This window comes from Gigantopelta aegis, chromosome 11 (genome assembly GCF_016097555.1).
Source record: "Gigantopelta aegis isolate Gae_Host chromosome 11, Gae_host_genome, whole genome shotgun sequence".
Taxonomy (NCBI): Eukaryota; Metazoa; Mollusca; class Gastropoda; order Neomphalida; family Peltospiridae; genus Gigantopelta; species Gigantopelta aegis.
The window spans coordinates 11,133,221-11,152,889 of NC_054709.1; the positions used below are offsets into that span (position 1 = coordinate 11,133,221).

The window sequence follows — 19,669 nt, forward strand, 5'->3', positions numbered from 1 at the left end:
GTCCGTCTTTTAGCATGTAACACCATCATAGTACAAAGCTATAACGCTGGGGGGAAAAAATAGTAAATATATTTGATGAAATATTATTTTATTAAAATTAATTCATATTTTTGGGTTGTTGTCGTTCTGATTATTACGTGGAGTCATACAGTGTGCATATCGGTTGTTGTTTTTTGTGGGAAGAAAATATTTTAATAAAAAATGTATAAATTATCAAGTTATGTTCCATTTACTACTAGCATTTCAGTTAAACTATCAAAATGTAAATATTTGGTTTAATTATAACAATTATTCATTCATTCTTTCATTCATTGCCTATATATATATATATGCTGTTTTTGTTTATTGGTTATTTTAGCGGGTTTGGTTTTTACATTTTGTGTTCAGTTGTAGGAAGTTGTGTTTTCATTTTGTTTGTTTGTTTGTTTGTTTTTGTAAGTTCAGCCAACCGTTTTGTCAATAACGCTAGATAGTCTGGTTTTTACTTTACACATACAGGGCTGGACCCTCGGGGGGTGGGGTGGGGGGGGTAGGTGGGGGCACTTGCCCCCATGAGAATCTCACTTTTTTTCTTCTGTTTTTTACTCCAGAAAATAAAAAGTATTGCCCTCCCCCCCCCCCCCCTTAGGATTTTGATCAGGGTATGGCCCTGACATTAAACCGAATAATTCGTAAACGTTCAGCAAAAAACAGCTGGTTAAACGTAGACAATGTATCATCAGTCTGTGTATTAAGCAGGGGAGGCAATCACTGTCTAACTTCAATAAAAGAGGGTTGTCTACCCCTTATCTTTACACATTTTCTTTTCACCCATTTTCTGCAAAATATTTTTTAATAAAACTGTACCTTTTTTTTGGGGGGGGGGGGGTATATAGTCTAACAGAAGTCATTTGTATATGTTTATTCCAAGATAAGAACTGGCCTTGGTGGCGTAGTGGTTAGGCCATCGATCTACAGGTTGGTAGGTACTGGGTTCGGATCCCAGTAGAGGCATGGGATTTTTGATCCAGATACCGACTCCAAACCCTGAGTGAGTGCTCCGCAAGGCTCAATGGGTTGCACCGACTAGTGATCAATAACTGGTTCAACAAAGGCCATGGTTTGTGCTATCCTGCCTATGGGAAGCGCAAATAAAAGATCCCTTGGTGCCTGTCATAAAAGAGTAGCCTGTGTGGCGACAGCGGGTTTCCTCTCAAAATCTGTGTGGTCCTTAACCATATGTCTGACGCCATATAACCGTAAATAAAATGTGTTGAGTGCGTCGTTAAATAAAACATTTCTTTCTTTCTTTCCTTGTAAATGAGGGGCGGAGAGTAGCTCAGTGATAGAGTGCTAGTCTGACGCGCAATGGATTGCACGATCGATCATCGTCAATGGACTGGGAGGTGTTGGGTTTTTTTCATTTGCCATATTATGGTACATAGAAGACCGTGGTATGTACTGTCTTACATCGGTTTGCTTGCCTGCCCCTGCCTGCCTGCCTCTCTCTCTCTCTCTCTCTCTCTCTCTCTCTCTCTCTCTCTCTCTCTCTCTCTCTCTCTCTCTCTCTCTCTCTCTCTCTCTCTCTCTCCCAGTGACAGTGACAGTGACGAAATAATCAGAGACATAATATGGCACCAAATACAATAGCGGGCGTTTAAAATTGCTGATGTGTCATTAAACAATAGCCTCTATTATAAACATACTTATCGGCCCTTGATTTGCATAGCGCTAAGCGGCCCCAATCAGCCATTAGATTATTTCCGGCGCGTCCACACTCCAGTCGCTTGCAACAATCGGAAATTGTTTATTTAACGACGCACTCAACACATTTTATTTACGGTTATATGGTTTCGGACATGGTTAAGGATCACACAGATATTGAGGGAGGAAACCCGCTGTCGCCACTTCATGGGCTACTCTTTTCGATTAGCAGCAAGGGATCTTTTATATGCACCATCCCATAGACAGGATAGCACATACCACGACCTTTGATATACCAGTCGTGGTGCACTGGCTGGAACGAGAAATAGCCCAATGGGCTCACTGACGGGGATCGTCGCTTGCAACAAAGGCCCTTTGTTACTACTACATTGTGGAGTAGTCGTCGACTTGTTCTTTTTTTCTTTTCTTTTTTTCTTTTTGACGTTAATAAAGTTTTCTAATACTATTATTGTCAGATTGTGTGCAATCTCCTTATTTTACAGAAAAGAAAATGCACAATATGTTTTGTGCTCAACAGAAATACTTACAAACACGTCTTGGGGAGACCAAGAAAAAGAGCTCATTGATGATTGACTCGTTGAAACGGCACCTTAATAAAGTTTTGATATTTGCAAGTAATATGCATGTGTTGTGTATATATTAAGGGCGGGGCGTTGTCCAGTGGTAAAACGCTCGCCTGATGCGCGATCTGTCTGGGGTCGATCCCCGTCGGTGGGCCCATTGGGCTATTTTTCGTTCCAGCTAGTGACTCACTACTGGTATATCACAGGCCGTGATATATTCTGTCTTGTCTGTGGGATCCCGTGCTACTAATGGAGGAATATAGCGGGTTTCCTCTCTAAAACAGGTTTTCTGCCATAAAATAATTAGAGGGTACGTAATAAACACAGATCATGAGTGTCTCTTCTAGGTAGTTTTGGGTTTGAAATATTTTAAATTTGCCTTACTACCAAACAGCTATATAGGGTGGCAAACGAATCACGATGCATTTTACATGGATTACAATTAATTTTGAGGGTAGAATGATGGAAATGCATGATAAAATGGTCTCAGATTAGCCTATTTTGCCAAAATATATCTATTTTATATCATTTTTGCCCGAATTTGAGATTTTACCCCAGCCTGTCTTGTACTCTTATGTTGTACATAGATAAATTTTAAACAGCCTTTCTCTTACTGTATGTCCAAAATAAAATTAAAAAAAATTAAATTAATTTCCATTGTTTTAGGGAAGGGGACCTACGTAATTTTACCCTCCGTACCCTCTGGTAGAAAACCTGAGACTATAAAATTACTGTTAAAATTACCAAATGTTTGACATCCAATAACTATGATGAATAAATCAATGAGCTTTAATTGTGTCATTAAACAAAACAAACTTTTAAAATGATAAATAGTATTTATTCCTTGAATAAATGAGTTTGCTGTAAAGAAATAACCGACGGTTCTTAATTGTATTAATTTCCAGAACAGAACCAATCGATAAACAAGTCTACGTGCAGACGATTCCATGTGGCGCAAAACACGGCCCACATACCGATGATGCATAATAGCGTACACCTAATTAAGCATAATTTATTAGCGCGCGGAATGTCCCGCCACTGGAATCCCACTGCGTCTGCAAGGCCAAACCAAACACTAGCTGTCAATCGCAAATCATATTATCGCATTTCCTTTTGCCGTCTGTGTGAAAAACAACAGCACTGCTGATGATATTGTAATTATCGCCATATAACAACAAATCCCCGTGCACTGGATTGTGATTATCGCTGCACGGCCATAAATCTATAGGAAAGGCACACTCTGCGTTTTGATCACCCCTTTGTTTGTGCACGTGCTACTCGGGACAGTCATTTGGCGAATAGAGTTACATCCCCTGCTGGTTAAATCATGAATCACGTGCTAGGACGTTGTTAAAAACCCATAATAATATTAATAAATAATCTATTTTTGAAGAAGATAAACAGTGAATGGTTTATTTTCTTTCAGACTTATGACAGCCATTATTAATATACAAAATTAGTGAAATACTCTTCTTTTGGCATGATTTTGGAGGGGGGCGGGGTGACAATGATCACCGACCTTGGTGGTGTCGTGGTTACGCCATCGGACATAAGGCTGGTAGGTATAGGGTTCGCAGCCCGGTACCGGCTCCCACCCAGAGCAAGTTTTAACGATTCAATGGGTAGGTGTAAGACCACTACACTCTCTTCTCTCTCACTAATCAACTAACAACTAACCCACTGTCCTGGACAGACAGCCCAGATAGCTTAGGTGTGTGTGCCCAGGACAGCGTGCTTGAACCTTAATGGGATATAAGCATAAAAATAAGTCAAAATAAAGAAAAAAAAGACAATGATCACACCCATACTAACCACACCCAATCGGGAGTTGAAGATATCACGCATATATTTATGGAAACTTTGCTCATCAAAGCTTACACAAATCCTAATTTGAGTAAAGGTTTAGACATTAAATTTTTCACAACATCAGCTTGTTTGAAAATCACCCATATTGATCGCTTCCCACTGTTGCCACAAGAAAAACATTCGATGCATGGATACCAAGCCTCATTACAGCTAACCGTTTGCATTCCTGGTGAAAAACCAAATGTTATTTTTTTAAATTACTCCTTGGCTATCACCAAGCTTAAGAATTTACTTCATATTCCAACAGTTTAATATACTGTATGCATAAAAGTAAAGTATACCTGCATAAAACAACAGAAAGAAATGTTTTATTTACCGACGCACTCACCACATTTTATTTACGGTTATATGGCGTCAGACTTATGGTTAAGGACCACACAGATATTGAAGGAGGAAACCCGCTGTCGCCACTTCATGGGCTACTCTTTTTCGAGTTTGTGGCAGCAAGGGATCTTTTATATGCACCATCCCATAGACAGGATAGCACATACCACGGCCTTTGATGTACCAGTCTTGGTGCACTGGCTGGAGCGAGAAATAGCCCAATGGGCCGACTGACGGGGATCGATCCCAAACCGACCGCGCATCAAGCGAGCGCTTTACCACTGGGCTACGTCTCGCCCCAAACACAATAGAAGGCGATATCACATTTTCAATAGTTTGCCTCAAAATTAGAGGTAGAGGTAACATTATGCACTTAATGTGTATTAGAGTAGGACGTAGCCCAGTGGTAGAGCGCTCGCCTGATGCGCGGTCGGTCAGGAATCTACCCCTGTCGGTGAGCCCATTGGGTTATTTCTCGTTCCAGCCAGTGCACCACGACTAGTATATATCAAATGCCGTGGTATGTGTTATCCTGTCTGTGGGATGGTGCATAAAAAAGATCCCTTGCTGCTAATTGTAAAGAGTAGCCCATGAAGTTGCGAAAAAGGGTTTTCTCTCTCAATATCTGTGTGGTCCTTAACCATATATGTCCGACGCCATATAACCGTAAATAAAATATGTTGAGTGCGTCGTTAAATAAAACATTTCTTTCCTTAATGTGTATGGCAATCTAGTTTATATAACAACTGGTATTATTTCTTACTGCAGGAGAAATACGGGCAACCGGCCTCGGTGACAGCGTGGTTAAGCCATCGGATATAAGGCTGGTAGTACAGGGTTCGCAGCCCGTTACCGGCTCCAACCCAAAACTAGTTTTAACGACACAGTAGGTAGGTGTAAGACCACTACACCCTCTTCTCTCTCACTAACCACTAACATCTAACCCACTATCCTGGACAGATGGTCTAGATAGCTGAGGTGTGTACCCAGGACAGCGTGCTTGAACCTTAAATGGATATAAGCACGAAAATAAGTTGAAATGAAATGATATGGGCAGATATTTAGATCCATACAAGTGTGTTATACCAAAAACAAATGCACATCAAGTTTATTGATATTAAATTTAGCAAATTATCAAAAACATTTATACACTTTCCTTACGAAAAAAGGCCTTATCAGGGGTGTTGCCAGCTTTTCAAAAGGGAGGTTCGAAAATAATTGAGGCTGCTGGGGGGATCCAGGGACATCCCCCGGCAGATTTTTGTATTTCTAGCAACCAAATGCTGCATTCTAGTGTATTTTGGAAGGCAATTTAAAGATATATGAGATATTATGAGATATGAGCTCTTGCTTACAAATATAGCAACTTCTTTCTAGCTGCTGTTATGCAATTTACCCGAGTACTCTAACGGTAAGAGAGCTAGACGGACATTTGACCGGTTGGTAACCCTGTAAGGGGGCTTTCAACCGTCCAAATGTCCGTCTAGCTCTCTTACCGTTAGCGTATTCGGGCTATTATGCAATTGTATTTATGTTGAACATATACTTTTAATTTAATACTATATACTTACAGACACATTCAGATATTGATGCATGTGGTTTTGGCTTAATTGCCATCTTAAATTAACGATGGCCGCCAAAATTGTGACCACCACCCCCCCCCCCCCCCCCCCCCCCCAAAAAAAAAGAAGAAGCCAACAGTGGATTTACCGTATATTTCTTTGGGATATATATATGTCCGACACCATATATATATATATATATATATATATATATATATATATATATATATATATATATATATATATATATATATATATATATATATATATATATATATATATATATATGGTGTCGGACATATATAGCAAGGTCTTCAACAAAATCATATATAGCCGCCTAACCACTGCATTAGAAAATGATATGCGTAAAGAACAAGCTGGATTTCGGAAAGGAATGTCTTGCAGAGATCACATCTTCACCTTGAGACAGATCCTGGAACAGAGCAAGGAGTGGAACTCAACAGTATATGTCAACTTCATCGACTTTGAAAAAGCCTTTGACAGTATTCACAGGGAATCGCTCTGGCGGATACTCAGACACAATGGCATACCCTCCAAACTTGTTAACATCATCAGGCTGTCATATACAGCTTTCTGTTCTCAAGTTATAAATGGCAACATTCTTAGTGACCCTTTCAATATAAAAACTGGAGTAAAACAAGGGTGTATTCTTTCACCATTCTTGTTCATAATTGGGATAGACTGGATCATGAAGAATGTGGAACAGTCGGGAAGAAGAGGGATCCAGTGGACTTTCGCAAGCATGCTCGAAGACCTGGATTTTGCAGACGACATCTGTTTACTTTCTCACCGTCATATAGACATACAGGCCAAGACACGAGACCTAGCAACCACTGTAGAGAAGATTGGACTTAAGATAAACATTACTAAGACTAAACTCATGAGAATGAACACCAAGTCCAACGAATCCATCATCCTTCATGGTGACAAAGTTGTAGAAGTTGATGACTTCACCTACCTTGGCTCTAAGATGACAGCCGATGGAAACAGTGAAGCAGAAATCCACTCAAGAATCTCCAAGGCAAGCCAGACCTTTGCATCACTCCGAAACATTTGGAAAGCAAGCAAGATTAGTTTGAAGACAAAGATACGCCTTTTTAAAAACAGTCTTAAGCACTCTACTGTATGGAGCAGAATCCTGGAAAATGACTAGGACCATCGGTCCCAAGTTGGAGGTCTTTCAAAATCGGTGCCTTCGCAGGATTCTGAATATATTTTGGCCCACCATCATAACCAATGAAGAACTCCATAAACAAACCTCCACAGAGTCATTGGTATCGGAGATCAAGCGCCGAAGATGGCGCTGGATTGGCCATGTTACTATATTGCCTCAAACAGCCCTGCCAACAGTGACACTCCGATGGACCCCTCCTGGAAAAAGGAAACGAGGAAGACCGAAAGAAACATGGAGGAGGACAGTAAAGAAGGAAATTTGAGAGGGCAGTCTGAGCTGGGGGCTGCTGAAGAAGCTGGCAAAAGACAGGCAGCAGTGGCGATCTCTGGTTTCAGCCTTATGTGCTTCTTAGCACGAAGGGGATTAAGTAAGTAAGCCGGACATATGGTTAAGGACCACACATATATTGAGGGAGGAAACCCGCTGTCGCCACTTCATGGGCTACTCTTTTCGATTAGCAGCAAGGGATCTTTTATATGCACTATCCCACAGACAGGGTAGTACATACCACGGCCTTTGATACACCAGTTGTGGAGCACTCGCTGGAACAAGAAATAGCCCAATGGGTCTACCGATGGGGATTGATCCTAGACCGACCGCACATCAATCGAACGCTTTCCCACTGGGCTACGTCCTGCCCCCCCCCCCCCCCCCCCAGTGGAAAGGCGTTCGCTTGATGGGCGGTTGGTGACTTCACCTACCTTGGCATGACGACTGGTATATGAATAGCCGTGGTATGTGCTATATCTTGTCTCTGGGATGGTGCATATAAAAGATCCCTTGCCATTAATGAAAAAAATGTAGCTGGTTTCCTTTCTAAGGCTATCAAAATGATCAAATGTTTGACATCCAACAGCCGATGATTAATAAATCAGTGTCCTTTAGTGGTGTCGTTAAACAAAACAAAAAACAAAAACATTTTCATTATTTATTATTTGTATTATTTCTCTCCTTTTCTCTGTGTGTGTATGTCTTTCTCTCTCTTTATCTCTCTCACACACTCTCTCTCTCTCTCTCTCTCTCTCTCTCTCTCTCTCTCTCTCTCTCTCCCTCCTCCCATCCCTCCTCCCTCCATCCCTCCTCTCTCTCTCTCTCTCTCTCTCTCTCTCTCTCTCTCTCTCTCTCTCTCTCTCTCTCTCTCTCTCTCTCTCTCTCTCTCTCTCTCTCTCTCTCATCTCCTCAGCTCCTAAGAAAAAAAAAAAACCACCTATTTGCAGTATGTACGGTATTTTCAAAAGTATGTTAAACTATCCCATAATTTTCAAACCGGAAGTGAGTCAGATGTCAATGGGAAGGGAGTCAAGATGGTGAGATTTGCTTTAAACGTTTATAATTTTTGTTTTGAAGTTGTTAAACGACTTACTTGTGTCTTTTAAACAAAACTTGTATGATGTTGTTTTCTCAATTATGTTTTTATTTTGCAGGCAAAACTGTCAGAAGATCAAATTTATGGTACGTAAACTACTAAACTGGTTGTGACAATCGACTGACCAGGTGGGACGATTATTGTGTTGACAGTCATACGCATTCTTGGCGTTCCTTTCACTTTCTAAATTGTTTGTGAATATCTGGCTTGGTTTTTAGAGATATTTATATTTTGTCGAAATAATTGGTCATATCTTGAGCTATATTTATTCAATAATCTCGCTGGTTGAAAATTAAAGTAGGGCGAAACCGGTCACAACTTCTCGATCCACCCCACCCCTATATAATAATAAAAAATAATAAAATAAAACTTCTCAAGTATACACTAAGGCTTATTTTGAACCCATTCTTAAATAGCTAGATATTGTTTGCCTAATTTCTAAGTCAGTGGGAAAATGTGCATCATATATAAAATAAATTTTTAGATCCCTTTGGCTTTGCTGCACTTTATTACAAAGTTAAGAGTTTATAATATTAGAAAGATTAGGTTAGGCGGAAAGAGTTCCGTATTTTCCCCACTACTACAAACGACGTAGTGCTAGGCCTGTATTTGAACTCGAACATTATGTTGGTTTTATAGAACAAATTGTTTTTAAATATATTTTATATAACTATCGCTAACCCTAACCCTAACCTTAAACTAATTCTAACAAATATTTATTTAAAATCGTTATGGGGAAAGTAAGGAACTCATGCCCCAATTCCTGTCAGTTGCCCCATTGGGCTATTTCTTATTCCAGCACCACGACTGGTATATCAAAGGCTGTGGTATGTGCTTTCCTGTCTCTGTAAGATGGTGCATATAAAAGATCCCTTGCTTATAAAATATAATGGGAAAATGTAGCGTGTTTCACCTGTATTTCAAAATTACCATTCAATAGCTGATGATTAATAAATCAATGTGTTCCAGTGGTGTCATTAAACAAAATCAACTTTTAACTATAAATTTATATATTGATTGACCTTTGTTTAACTTGAAATATTTTTATTGTGCTGATACACAGTTAAAAATACATTATTATGGAAGGAAATTCTTCAGACTTGTACTTTTCTGTATATTTATATTTCTCTTTACAGAAATTCAAGAAACATTCAACCTGTTTGATCAAAGAGGAGATGGGAAAATTGCTGGCCATCAGCTTGGTGATGTGTTGAGAGCTCTCGGGCAGAATCCGACGGAGGGAGAGATACGCAAATGTGGATTTTCTCAGAATCCAGGTACATCTCGGCCCTCTACATTTCAACTAATTTTTTTCATTTGCATGCCTTGACATTAACTCTTTTTTTTTGGTGGTAGCCAGCCAGGCTATGCGGTTATAAAATCTGGTAGCCCCTTGTAAAAGTTGGTCGCACCATAATTTTAATACATTAAAAAAAAATGAGAGAAATATTAAAATCAGTTATTTTTATTTAAACATGTGTTAGGATTTTTTAAGTTCATGAGAAATATACTGTGAAATATACACTTGTACATGTTGATTACAGAGTAACTGGATGTGTAAAACAAATATATAGTAGCCTAGTGGACTATCAGGTTTCGACATCTGGTAGTTCAAGCAAACATTTGGTAGCCAAAACACCCTGGATTATTGCTAAGGTCGAGCCCTGATTTGGTGACTAAAAATTTCATATTATCTATATAAGAAATAGATGTAGGCACCATCTGGCTCCTAGATGAAAACATTTAACACAGAGAGTTGCATCTTCAGGGGTTCTCTTTGGCTACATGTCTATGTCCTGTTAAATTTGATTATGCTTTTCTTAGCTAGTGCTGTGGTATGGAAATTGCAAATAAAAGGTTATTCTTCAGACATCGAAATAAGCAGGCCCATAGGAATCGGACGCAGCAGGGGTTGGGGGGCAAATATGTTTGGAGGTTTTCTTCCTCAGTATAAACAAATGTAAAAATATGACTTGTTGCCCCTCCTCCCAGATATCGGGCTTGTAGTGTTTGGCAACTCATGTACAGGTTACCTCAAAATACAGGCCTGGTACCCTATGGGAAAGAGCATATCAAGATTTGACAATACTCATTAATAGTACGCTAAAGTCCTTTTACAAACACCCTGATACTTTGTTATTTATTCATATCAATCGAACCACCTTGGATCTGTTCAACTGATTGGATTTTTTCTCATTCCATCCAGTGCACCACAACTGGTCAAAAGGCTGTTGTATGTGATTTCCTGCCTGTGGGGAAAATGTATATAAAAGATCCCTTTCTGCGTTAGGAAAAAGGTAGCTGTTTCCTCTGATGATTACTGCTCTAGTGGTATTGTTAAACAAAACACAAAAAGTTATTCATATCAAAGTTTCAGTGTACTGATTCTTGTATGTGTTTCTTATATTTGAATAACACAATTGATATATATTTAAAGGGGGAAGATTTTGTGGAGAACAATGTACAGCTTTGAAATGTCCTTTATTTGTTTACGGTATGGACTCAGTCCAAACCGTACAGTTTCTAGTGTCCATTATTTCTGTTACATGCATTACAGTAACTGTAATTTACATCTTTGTTTTATTAATTTTTAAAATTAATAATATATGCATCACTTTAAGTTTTCACTGCTACATGTTATTTTAGATGCCCGTATTGCCTTTGAAATCTTTCTGCCGATCTTGTCTACGATATCAAAGAACCGTGTCCAGGCTCAGTATGAGGATTTTGTGGAGGGATTTAAAGTGTTTGACAAAGAACAAAATGGATGCATTCAGAGTGCTGAATTACGTCACATACTTTGTTCTTTAGGTAAGTTTGTGCTGAATTATGTCACATATTTTGTTCTTAAGGTAAGTTTGTGCTGAATTATGTAACATACTTTATCTCGCCTTCATGTAAAATTCTTTAATCTCATTGGTTGTTTGCCGTTGGACAAATCCCTTATACCCCTGTGGGCGGAGCTAAATTCTCTTATACCCCATCTGTAATTTCCAACAGTTTCCAGCCACCCCAGTTAATGCTAAAGTAATAATTAGATTATAAATAACATTGATAATCAATCAAGTATACATAATTAATTTTATTTTTACTATATTACAAACATTTGAAGTTAAAAACTCGTTTATCGATGGAACTATTTTTCGTCACTGGCAAGTGCTTCGTCCGCGTGGTACGGCTCCGTTAATAAATTGTTAACAATTATTGTTTGGCGTTATTTTGATTATTTGGCTATATGGTTTAACATGTCGGCAAGATAAATTTGTTGTAGCATCTCTTCGGCTCGGGGTAAAAGAACACACAGAGGGTACATAAAAAGCCATATACCCCTCGTGATGCTTCTACAACTTATATTATTCTTTAGATAAGTTTGTGCTGGATTGTCACATACTTTATTCTTTAGGTAAGTTTGTGCTGAATTACGTTACATACTTTATTCTTTAGGTAAGTTTGTGCTGAATTATGTCACATACTTAGTTCTTAAGGTAAGTTTGTGCTGGATTGTCACATGCTTAGGTAAACTTGTGGTCGTTTGCCTCGTCCCAAAGCAGGGTTCACCCTGTCTGTTGCCAAATTAGCTAATTGATAATTTTTATACTAAGTAGCTTCAACATTTAGTCATTGGCTAACAAAATATTTCTTAAATTATTAACATTTTAATAGTTATGATGGAAATACTTTACATAAACCAAAAACGTTTCCTGTGTGAGTTAAATTTGGCTTAATTCAGTTTGGCTAAATTTACTTTGTAATATATCTGACAAAAGCCTCATTTTAGAAATAACACTTTCAATATTTCTTTTTAAAAAGAAAATTAAATTTTAATTTTTCAAACTACAAACTTTAGTACCAGTATATTAATTAAATGAGTATTTTCTTTGCTAAATATTTCTAGAATTGTCTTACTTGTTTATCTTACATAAACAAATTAGGCACTCCCATGGCTAATGATATTCAATGTTGGACTAGTAAATAACTACTATTGCCATGCCACACAGGGCTTCTAGATTATGGTAGCCCCACTCCCATGGCTAGTGATATTCAATGTTGGGCTAGTAATAACTACTATTGCCATGCCACACAGGGCTTCTAGATTATGGTAGCCCCACTCCCATGGCTAATGATATTCAATGTTGGGCTTGTAAATAACTACTATTGCCATGCCAGACAGGGCTTCTAGATTATGGTAGCCCCACTCCCATGGCTTGTGATATTCAATGTTGGGCTAGTAAATAACTACTATTGCCATGCCCGACGGCTATTGATTTTTTGGGATGTCAATTGTTGCAGTTGCCCATTTTGTAAGTATAAATATCCTGACCCCCACCCCACATGTTAGTATTTTAAAGCTATAGCTCTATTTAGGTGACATATTTAATTTTTATTATTATTTTGTAAAATTGTATTAACTTAAAGTAGGGCTAGTGTTTTTTTAATTGTGGCTATTAAATTTTGAGAAATTAGTGGCTGGTGGATTTTATAAAAAAATTCTAGAAGCCCTGAATTGGGACCTTTTGAGATGTATTTTAGAGAATTATGGAATTAAACGTAACAGAATCACAAGCTAAATAGCAGATGAGATAATTGTACATACATCTGTCTCTTGAAATTCTACCTCCTTTTTTGGTGGGGGGGTGGTTCTAGCAGGTGAATTTTTATTTCACTCACTAGGTTTGAAAGATGGCCTGCTTTTTGCAAACCTGTGTTTCAAGTCCTAGATAGACAGAGACATACCTTGTATTTCTTTGCTGTAATTGCAGGAGACAAGCTCACTGATGAAGAATGTGACCAGTTATTTGCAGGACAGGATGACAGTCAGGGCAATATTATGTATGAAGGTGTGTATTACAGTCTTATGTTGTGGTTGCAAACTTTATTTATTTATTTAAACAAAATGTATTGTCTCAGGGCTAGCTGTGGGTATGCAAAATATTTTGCCAAATTGTCTATTAAACTTCAAAAATTGCAGAAATCAACAGTTATTTTCTAAACAAATGTCAATTATTACATGAAATTATTTCACCTAATTAAAATAAAATTCGCCAACTGCTTTCAAGATTCACAATTGGCGAATTTGGCGAGTGTCAGAGCTAGCCCTGTGTCTCCTAGGGATGTCATGATGCACCTACCTCACGACACGATACATATCACAATACAATATGTATCACGATACCGGATTCACAATGTTTTCCCTGTAAAACAAGTTGAAACTTAATCATAAATAAGAAATAAACATGATAAACATCCCGTAGGTGGGCCCATTGGGCTATTTCTCGTTCCAGCCAGTGCTCCCAACTGTTGTAACAAAGGCCCAGGCATGTACTGTTCTGTCTGTGGGATGGTGCATATAAAAGATCCCTTGCTGCAAATTGAAAAGAGTAGCCCATGAAATAACAACAGCGGGTTTCCTTTCTTAATATCCTTAATCATATGTCCGACGTCATATAACCGTAATTAAAATGTGTTGAGTGCATCGTTAAATAAAACATTTTCTTCCTTCCATGGAAACATGACTCGACCCTTATCCCTCTCCCCATTCCCGAAACTTCACTTCATAGTCTAAGGCCCCACCTGGTAAATTTCCTCCACACACACACCTTTATGGTTATTGTAATTTTTTGCATTGTTTTGTTTAAAATTCAAATATTATTAAGATGGTTACATGTTATTTTATTAATACTTTCAAAATTTTATCAATTTTTTTTATTAATTATTAATTTTATTATTTATTTTTGTTTACTTTCAGATTTTATCAAGATGGTTATGAATGGTTGATGGACTGGGTTGTGTTTAGTGTCAGTGATGCAACAACGTACATAACGATCATGATGCATGTTATACTTTAACTCGTGCATTTTTAATAATCATTTATACACATATACATGTATTATATACAGCTTATTGTACGCTTTCTCTCTAGTTTTTGTATTTAACAGTGGTCAGTGGTGAAACATGTGGAGTGCTAGGGGCACTCTGGCAATTAAGAAAATGGTCACGGAAAAAAATATCCCGTGGAAAAATTCTATCCACAGAATTGTCCATGGCAGTTAATGTAGGAGATGATTTTTCAATATTAAAAAAAATAAGAAGAAAATTCAGATAAGTGAAACAGAAAATTTAAGTTCCACAGCAAAATGAATGCCAGGGGAAAGTTGAAAACACCATGGAAATCTCCACTATTGCCATGATTAATTGTCAGGGTTGTATGGGTCTCGGTAGATACATTTAGTCAGAAAAGTAGCTTCAGCTTTTTTTATTATTATTATTTTATTATAACAAAAAAAAAATGCTGTAAAAATTCTTTTAATATTATTGAACATGATCTAACATGTCTCTGAGAATTGAAATTAGGTAAACAATTAATGGGTTTCACACAATTTTCATGGGCTTGTCTAAAAATATATAAAAATGTGATATTGGAGACCCACCCTCTTGCTCCACCTCTGCCAATCAATCTACTCATGCTGGTTACAGGTTAGACGGGAGTAACTATTGATATATTTCAAAATCTACATTATTGGTCACGTCACAGATGTAATTTACAAACTTCTTATTTCGTGATATCAGTTTCAAACTATCCCATGGACACTAAAACAAAAAATCATTGTCAGAGATGTGCCCATACTGGTTGGTATCACATACCCCTCATTTCAAAATACCACCCACCATTTTCAACCAGTTTATGCGCTTTTTGCCTAGCATTGACATTCTCTAAATAATTATGTAAAGTGGCATTCTCATTTATGTGCACTGGGTTTTTTGCCCTACAAATGAGAACGTGTGAGACTTTAGTTGTTCCGATTTTGGTGCTCTCTCTCTACAATTCGATCACATCCAACAATCGGTGCAACTAATTGCATAATGAGAATGCCCCTTAATTGACATATCTCAAAGTGGAATTTGCTTGCAGACTCTAGCAATTGCCTGTCCCTCAAACGTTTCTAGGCAAACGCCTGTTGTTATCAGTGTGTTAAACTCTATTGGAAATCTCAGTTAAAGTTATAGTTCTTATTATTTCCTATTCATGCAGACAATAATATTAATTTCAACTGTTAATAGGTGTTAAATTTAAGGGGTTTTTTATGGAGGTCTTAAATTAGAATTATGTTTTTATAGAGGTCAGCTTTGATGCCAATATACTAGTAGTGTTACATAAATTGAATCCCAATGATATGGAGCAACTTGTCGTCATAATCGCTTTAACCCTTTAGTTTCTTTAATGTACTAATCAGTATGTTGAGAGTTCAAGAGGTTAACAAAGCCACAGTGACTGTTAAGTAATTTGAGGATGTTTCATGAAAACTAAATTTCCCTTTAGAATCAGGGGCCTAATTCACAAAGGTCTGTTAGGCTCTGCTAGACAATAAAGCATCCTCTTTGCAAGTCTTAGTATTGTATTGCGAGATCGCAAAGTTGCGAGAGTTTAGTGAATTAGGCCCCTGGTTGACAAATACATTGTGTTCATTTAGTTCCAGAGCCGTGATTTTATCGAGTTTATAAATACCACTGCAGTTCTATCATTCCAGTGGACCAGGTTTCTTCTTCTACTGTTTTTTTTTTTTTTTCAAATGTAATAAAATATTTAACGTTATGACGTTTTGTTATATTTTACGTACAAGTGGATTTTTGCTTCCAGTTAAAGCTCCTCCCAAAACTATGTAAATAATCTGTAATGTTATAAATAAAAGAAATTAATTATCTATATTTTTCCGGTACTTGAAAATCGTCGGAGAAATTACAAAAGGTCGTAACTACGCTTTTGGCGAGAAATAACTTTTTGGAATTTCCCGAGTTAGAATGTTCATATTCTGCTTTTGTTGAAAGATCGTAACTATCGGCCTATTAGAGAGTGGTTCACTGTCACATGACAAATAGTCGTATTAAAACTGGTCCAAGAAACAAAATTACAAAACGTATCTACAAAGCGAGAAGCTAGTGTGGGCATGACGCTCAGCATTGCATTATGTTCACTCATTACATGGATTACATGTAAATAAAACCAGTTCATTATACCTGATTGTATGTGTATTTAATCCATGTATAGATCTTGCCTCATTCCTTCAACCTGTGTTAAATTCTAGATCAAAATGTAACTGACATTCTCAACGACATTTCAGGTTCATTTGTAGACCTGACACCCACTATTAAGTAGTTATAACTATTAACTGTTAATATGTTCGTATAACAAGGACTATAACAAAATAACGTATTTTTCGAAAAATATTAAGTTTTTTTGCTCTCCTGTAAACTTTTGAAAAGTTACGAGGTTTTGTCATTTCGCCGACGAAATATTCTATCCATCCTTTGCAAGGCGTAAAATAGTGGTGTGTGAAAAGCAGTCCCATTTTTTAGACGGGTTGGAATTCTCCTCGGATCAGCTCTTTTCTTCTCATGGTACATTGCGTTTCGTCGCATTTTAATCGTCCTTTCCTCCAAAATGTGTCAGATGGCACAAATTTTAACCTAGAATTTCAAGAATTTCCGGGGCTCTAGATTTTTACAGTTCACAAATTCCCACCCCCATTTAGACAACACGGGAACTTTCAAACCCTGCCTTGTTTTAAAACCCAACTTAAATAGCCCCAATTGGTTCACCTAGAAACTGCTTTGCGCCCCCTATCTCAGTTGGTCCCCCTCCTCCATCCGTCGTGGCTGTTTGGTGGGTTGCTTTTGTGAGTTGTTTTTAATTATAACTTAATTTTAGTTGTTAAAATGGCTCCATTAGTGTGATGCATGCCACAATAGCAACACTTTGTCCAATATTCTTGGGCTCTTTTATCGTTCCAGCCAGTGCACCACGACTGGTATATCAAAGACCGTGGTATGTGCTATTCTGTCTGTGGAATTGGTGCATATATAAAAGATCGTTTGCTACTAATTGATGTTAAAATGTAGCGGGTTTCCTCTCTAAGATTATAAGTGAGAATTAGCAAATGTTTGACATCCAATAGCCGATGATTAATAAATCAATGTGCTCCAGTGGTGTTGTTAAACTAAAACGAACTTGGTCCACAATTCCCACTAATGACGAATGAATAAACAGGACATAGAATTCTAAAAGCGCGTTTACTGTGTATCTAACCTAACCTACACATCCACCACCCACCAAAACAAATAAATAGAATAAAGAATTAAGCTCTTCTGTGTTTTTTCACCTATATGAATAAATGTAATTCAGTATGACGAACGACTTTTTGGCGGTCACATTAGGTACACAACAGTTATTGATAATACATTTCTATATATAAATTCAACATAGTAGTATTGTAAAATCCTGAAAAAAGTAAAGTTCGACCCTGATGGGACTCGAACCCACAATCTTCGGCTCCGGAGGCCGACGCCTTATCCATTAGGCCACAGGGTCTCGAAAGAATGCAGTTTCAAATTATCGTATAGATGAATGGTGTTTACCTAAATAGTTTATAAATACATTATTACTCATATAAATGCGTTTAATGAAAGAAAAATAATTAGAGTAACTAATATAGCAGCTTTACCAAAATGAGGTCATCACAACATCTAACAACAAGGCTTCGCGTTTTACCGTATTTACTCTTCTATACACTGTTACAGGTACTACGGGAATTACTGATATTGCGCCACAATTTATCCACAATCCAGCGCCTGGTTCCCAGTCTATTAAATGTCAAACAGAAATCACGAGGCAATTAACTATAGTCCGTCCCACAGTGAACGTCTTTTTTATTTACTACAAGTTATTTATTTCTGAGCCGATTGATTTGTAAACTGCACACAAATATATTATATATTTGGTTATTTTCAAAACACTTTTACTGTTCTTCTTACATCAAACCAACCTGAAATTATTTTTTTTTTAAATTATAGAATGATGGGACGGACTATAAGTAGGCTACACAGTCATTTTATCATTTCATGCAGTAGGCCTAAGTAAGTTTCAGAACTAAGCTAGGCTATATGATATATCGCTGTTTCAGGGATAAAATATGGTACATCGTTGTATAGGCGTACGGGCTCTCATTTTTGTAGGGTGGGGGGTAGGCTGTCTTTTGTCAGAATTAAACGAAAATGCCCGATTCTGGATAGCAACATTTATTCATATAATTAGCATTACTACCATACAGCTATATAGGGTTGCAAACTAATCACTGCACATTTTTATATGAATTACAACAAATTTTGATGGTACAAAGATTGAAATACATGGCAAAAAGGTCTCATGTTATCACAGTTTGCCCGAATATTTGTATCATTTTTGCCCTATTTTGAGGGTTTGCTCCAGAACTAGCCTAGTGGAGCATTTGCAATCCCACCCCCCACCCCCCACCCCCACCCCCGTCTTGTACGCTTGGGCTATGCATCGTTGTCCAGACAGTTATTCTGTTTTGTAACGGTACCAGTTTCACAATCATGGTGGTTTATAATGTAAATTTATTTCTGTTATTGGCAATTGAAGCATGGTATACTAAACACTTAGGGGCATTTACACCATTTTCAGGGCACAAAAAAATAAATAATAATAATTCAAATAAAATGAATGTAATTATTAATTAATGTGCTTCGTTTATTAAATGAATAAAAATGATAATTGAAATAAAATTTAATGTACCGTAATTAATGTGCTTTCTTTAATAAATTAATGGCAAAATATATAACATGAATATTTTATTAATTAATAATAAATAAATTTAAGATAATAATAAAGGCAATGTTAGAATTATTGAAAAAAAGGTTTGTTTGATGTCAGTGCGGCATGGCGCCGATTGTGGCAAGATAGCGCTAGACTGTTGAGGCATGGTGTCGCAGCATTCTCAAACAATCTAGGAAAAACACTAATTACAAAACATTGCGATGCATGCCTGTTCCATCAGTTTGCAAAAAAAATCAACAGACCGGTACTCTCGTTTAATCAGTTCTAGGGGCCTACTTACTTTGGTAGGCCTACCTAAAAGTTAAAGCAGAGGCGGATCTGGGGGGGGGGGGGGGGGGTGAGGGCAGCCCCTAAATTTTGCGATAGTTATAATTGTATTATATATTAATTTTCTTGTTGTTTTTTTACGATCCCCCTTCAAATCTACCCCAAAATTCCCTTGGCATTCCACCTCATGTC

At 37.5% G+C, this 19,669-nt stretch overlaps 1 protein-coding gene and 1 non-coding gene across 2 annotated transcripts; one reads left to right on the top strand and one right to left on the bottom strand.

The window, feature by feature from the left end:
• Positions 1-8,488: 8,488 nt before the first annotated feature.
• Positions 8,489-16,171, top strand: LOC121385188 (myosin-2 essential light chain-like). Its single transcript, XM_041515759.1, has 6 exons — positions 8,489-8,521; positions 8,639-8,666; positions 9,717-9,857; positions 11,227-11,391; positions 13,341-13,418; positions 14,327-16,171. Exons 1-6 carry the CDS (start codon positions 8,519-8,521, stop codon positions 14,353-14,355), a joined length of 444 nt encoding a protein of 147 aa, XP_041371693.1. The 5' UTR covers positions 8,489-8,518; the 3' UTR covers positions 14,356-16,171.
• A 1,700-nt stretch (positions 16,172-17,871) lies between these two features.
• On the bottom strand, positions 17,872-17,944 carry Trnar-ccg. Its single transcript has one exon. It is a non-coding gene; the product is annotated as a tRNA-Arg (tRNA).
• Between the last annotated feature and the right edge of the window lie 1,725 nt (positions 17,945-19,669).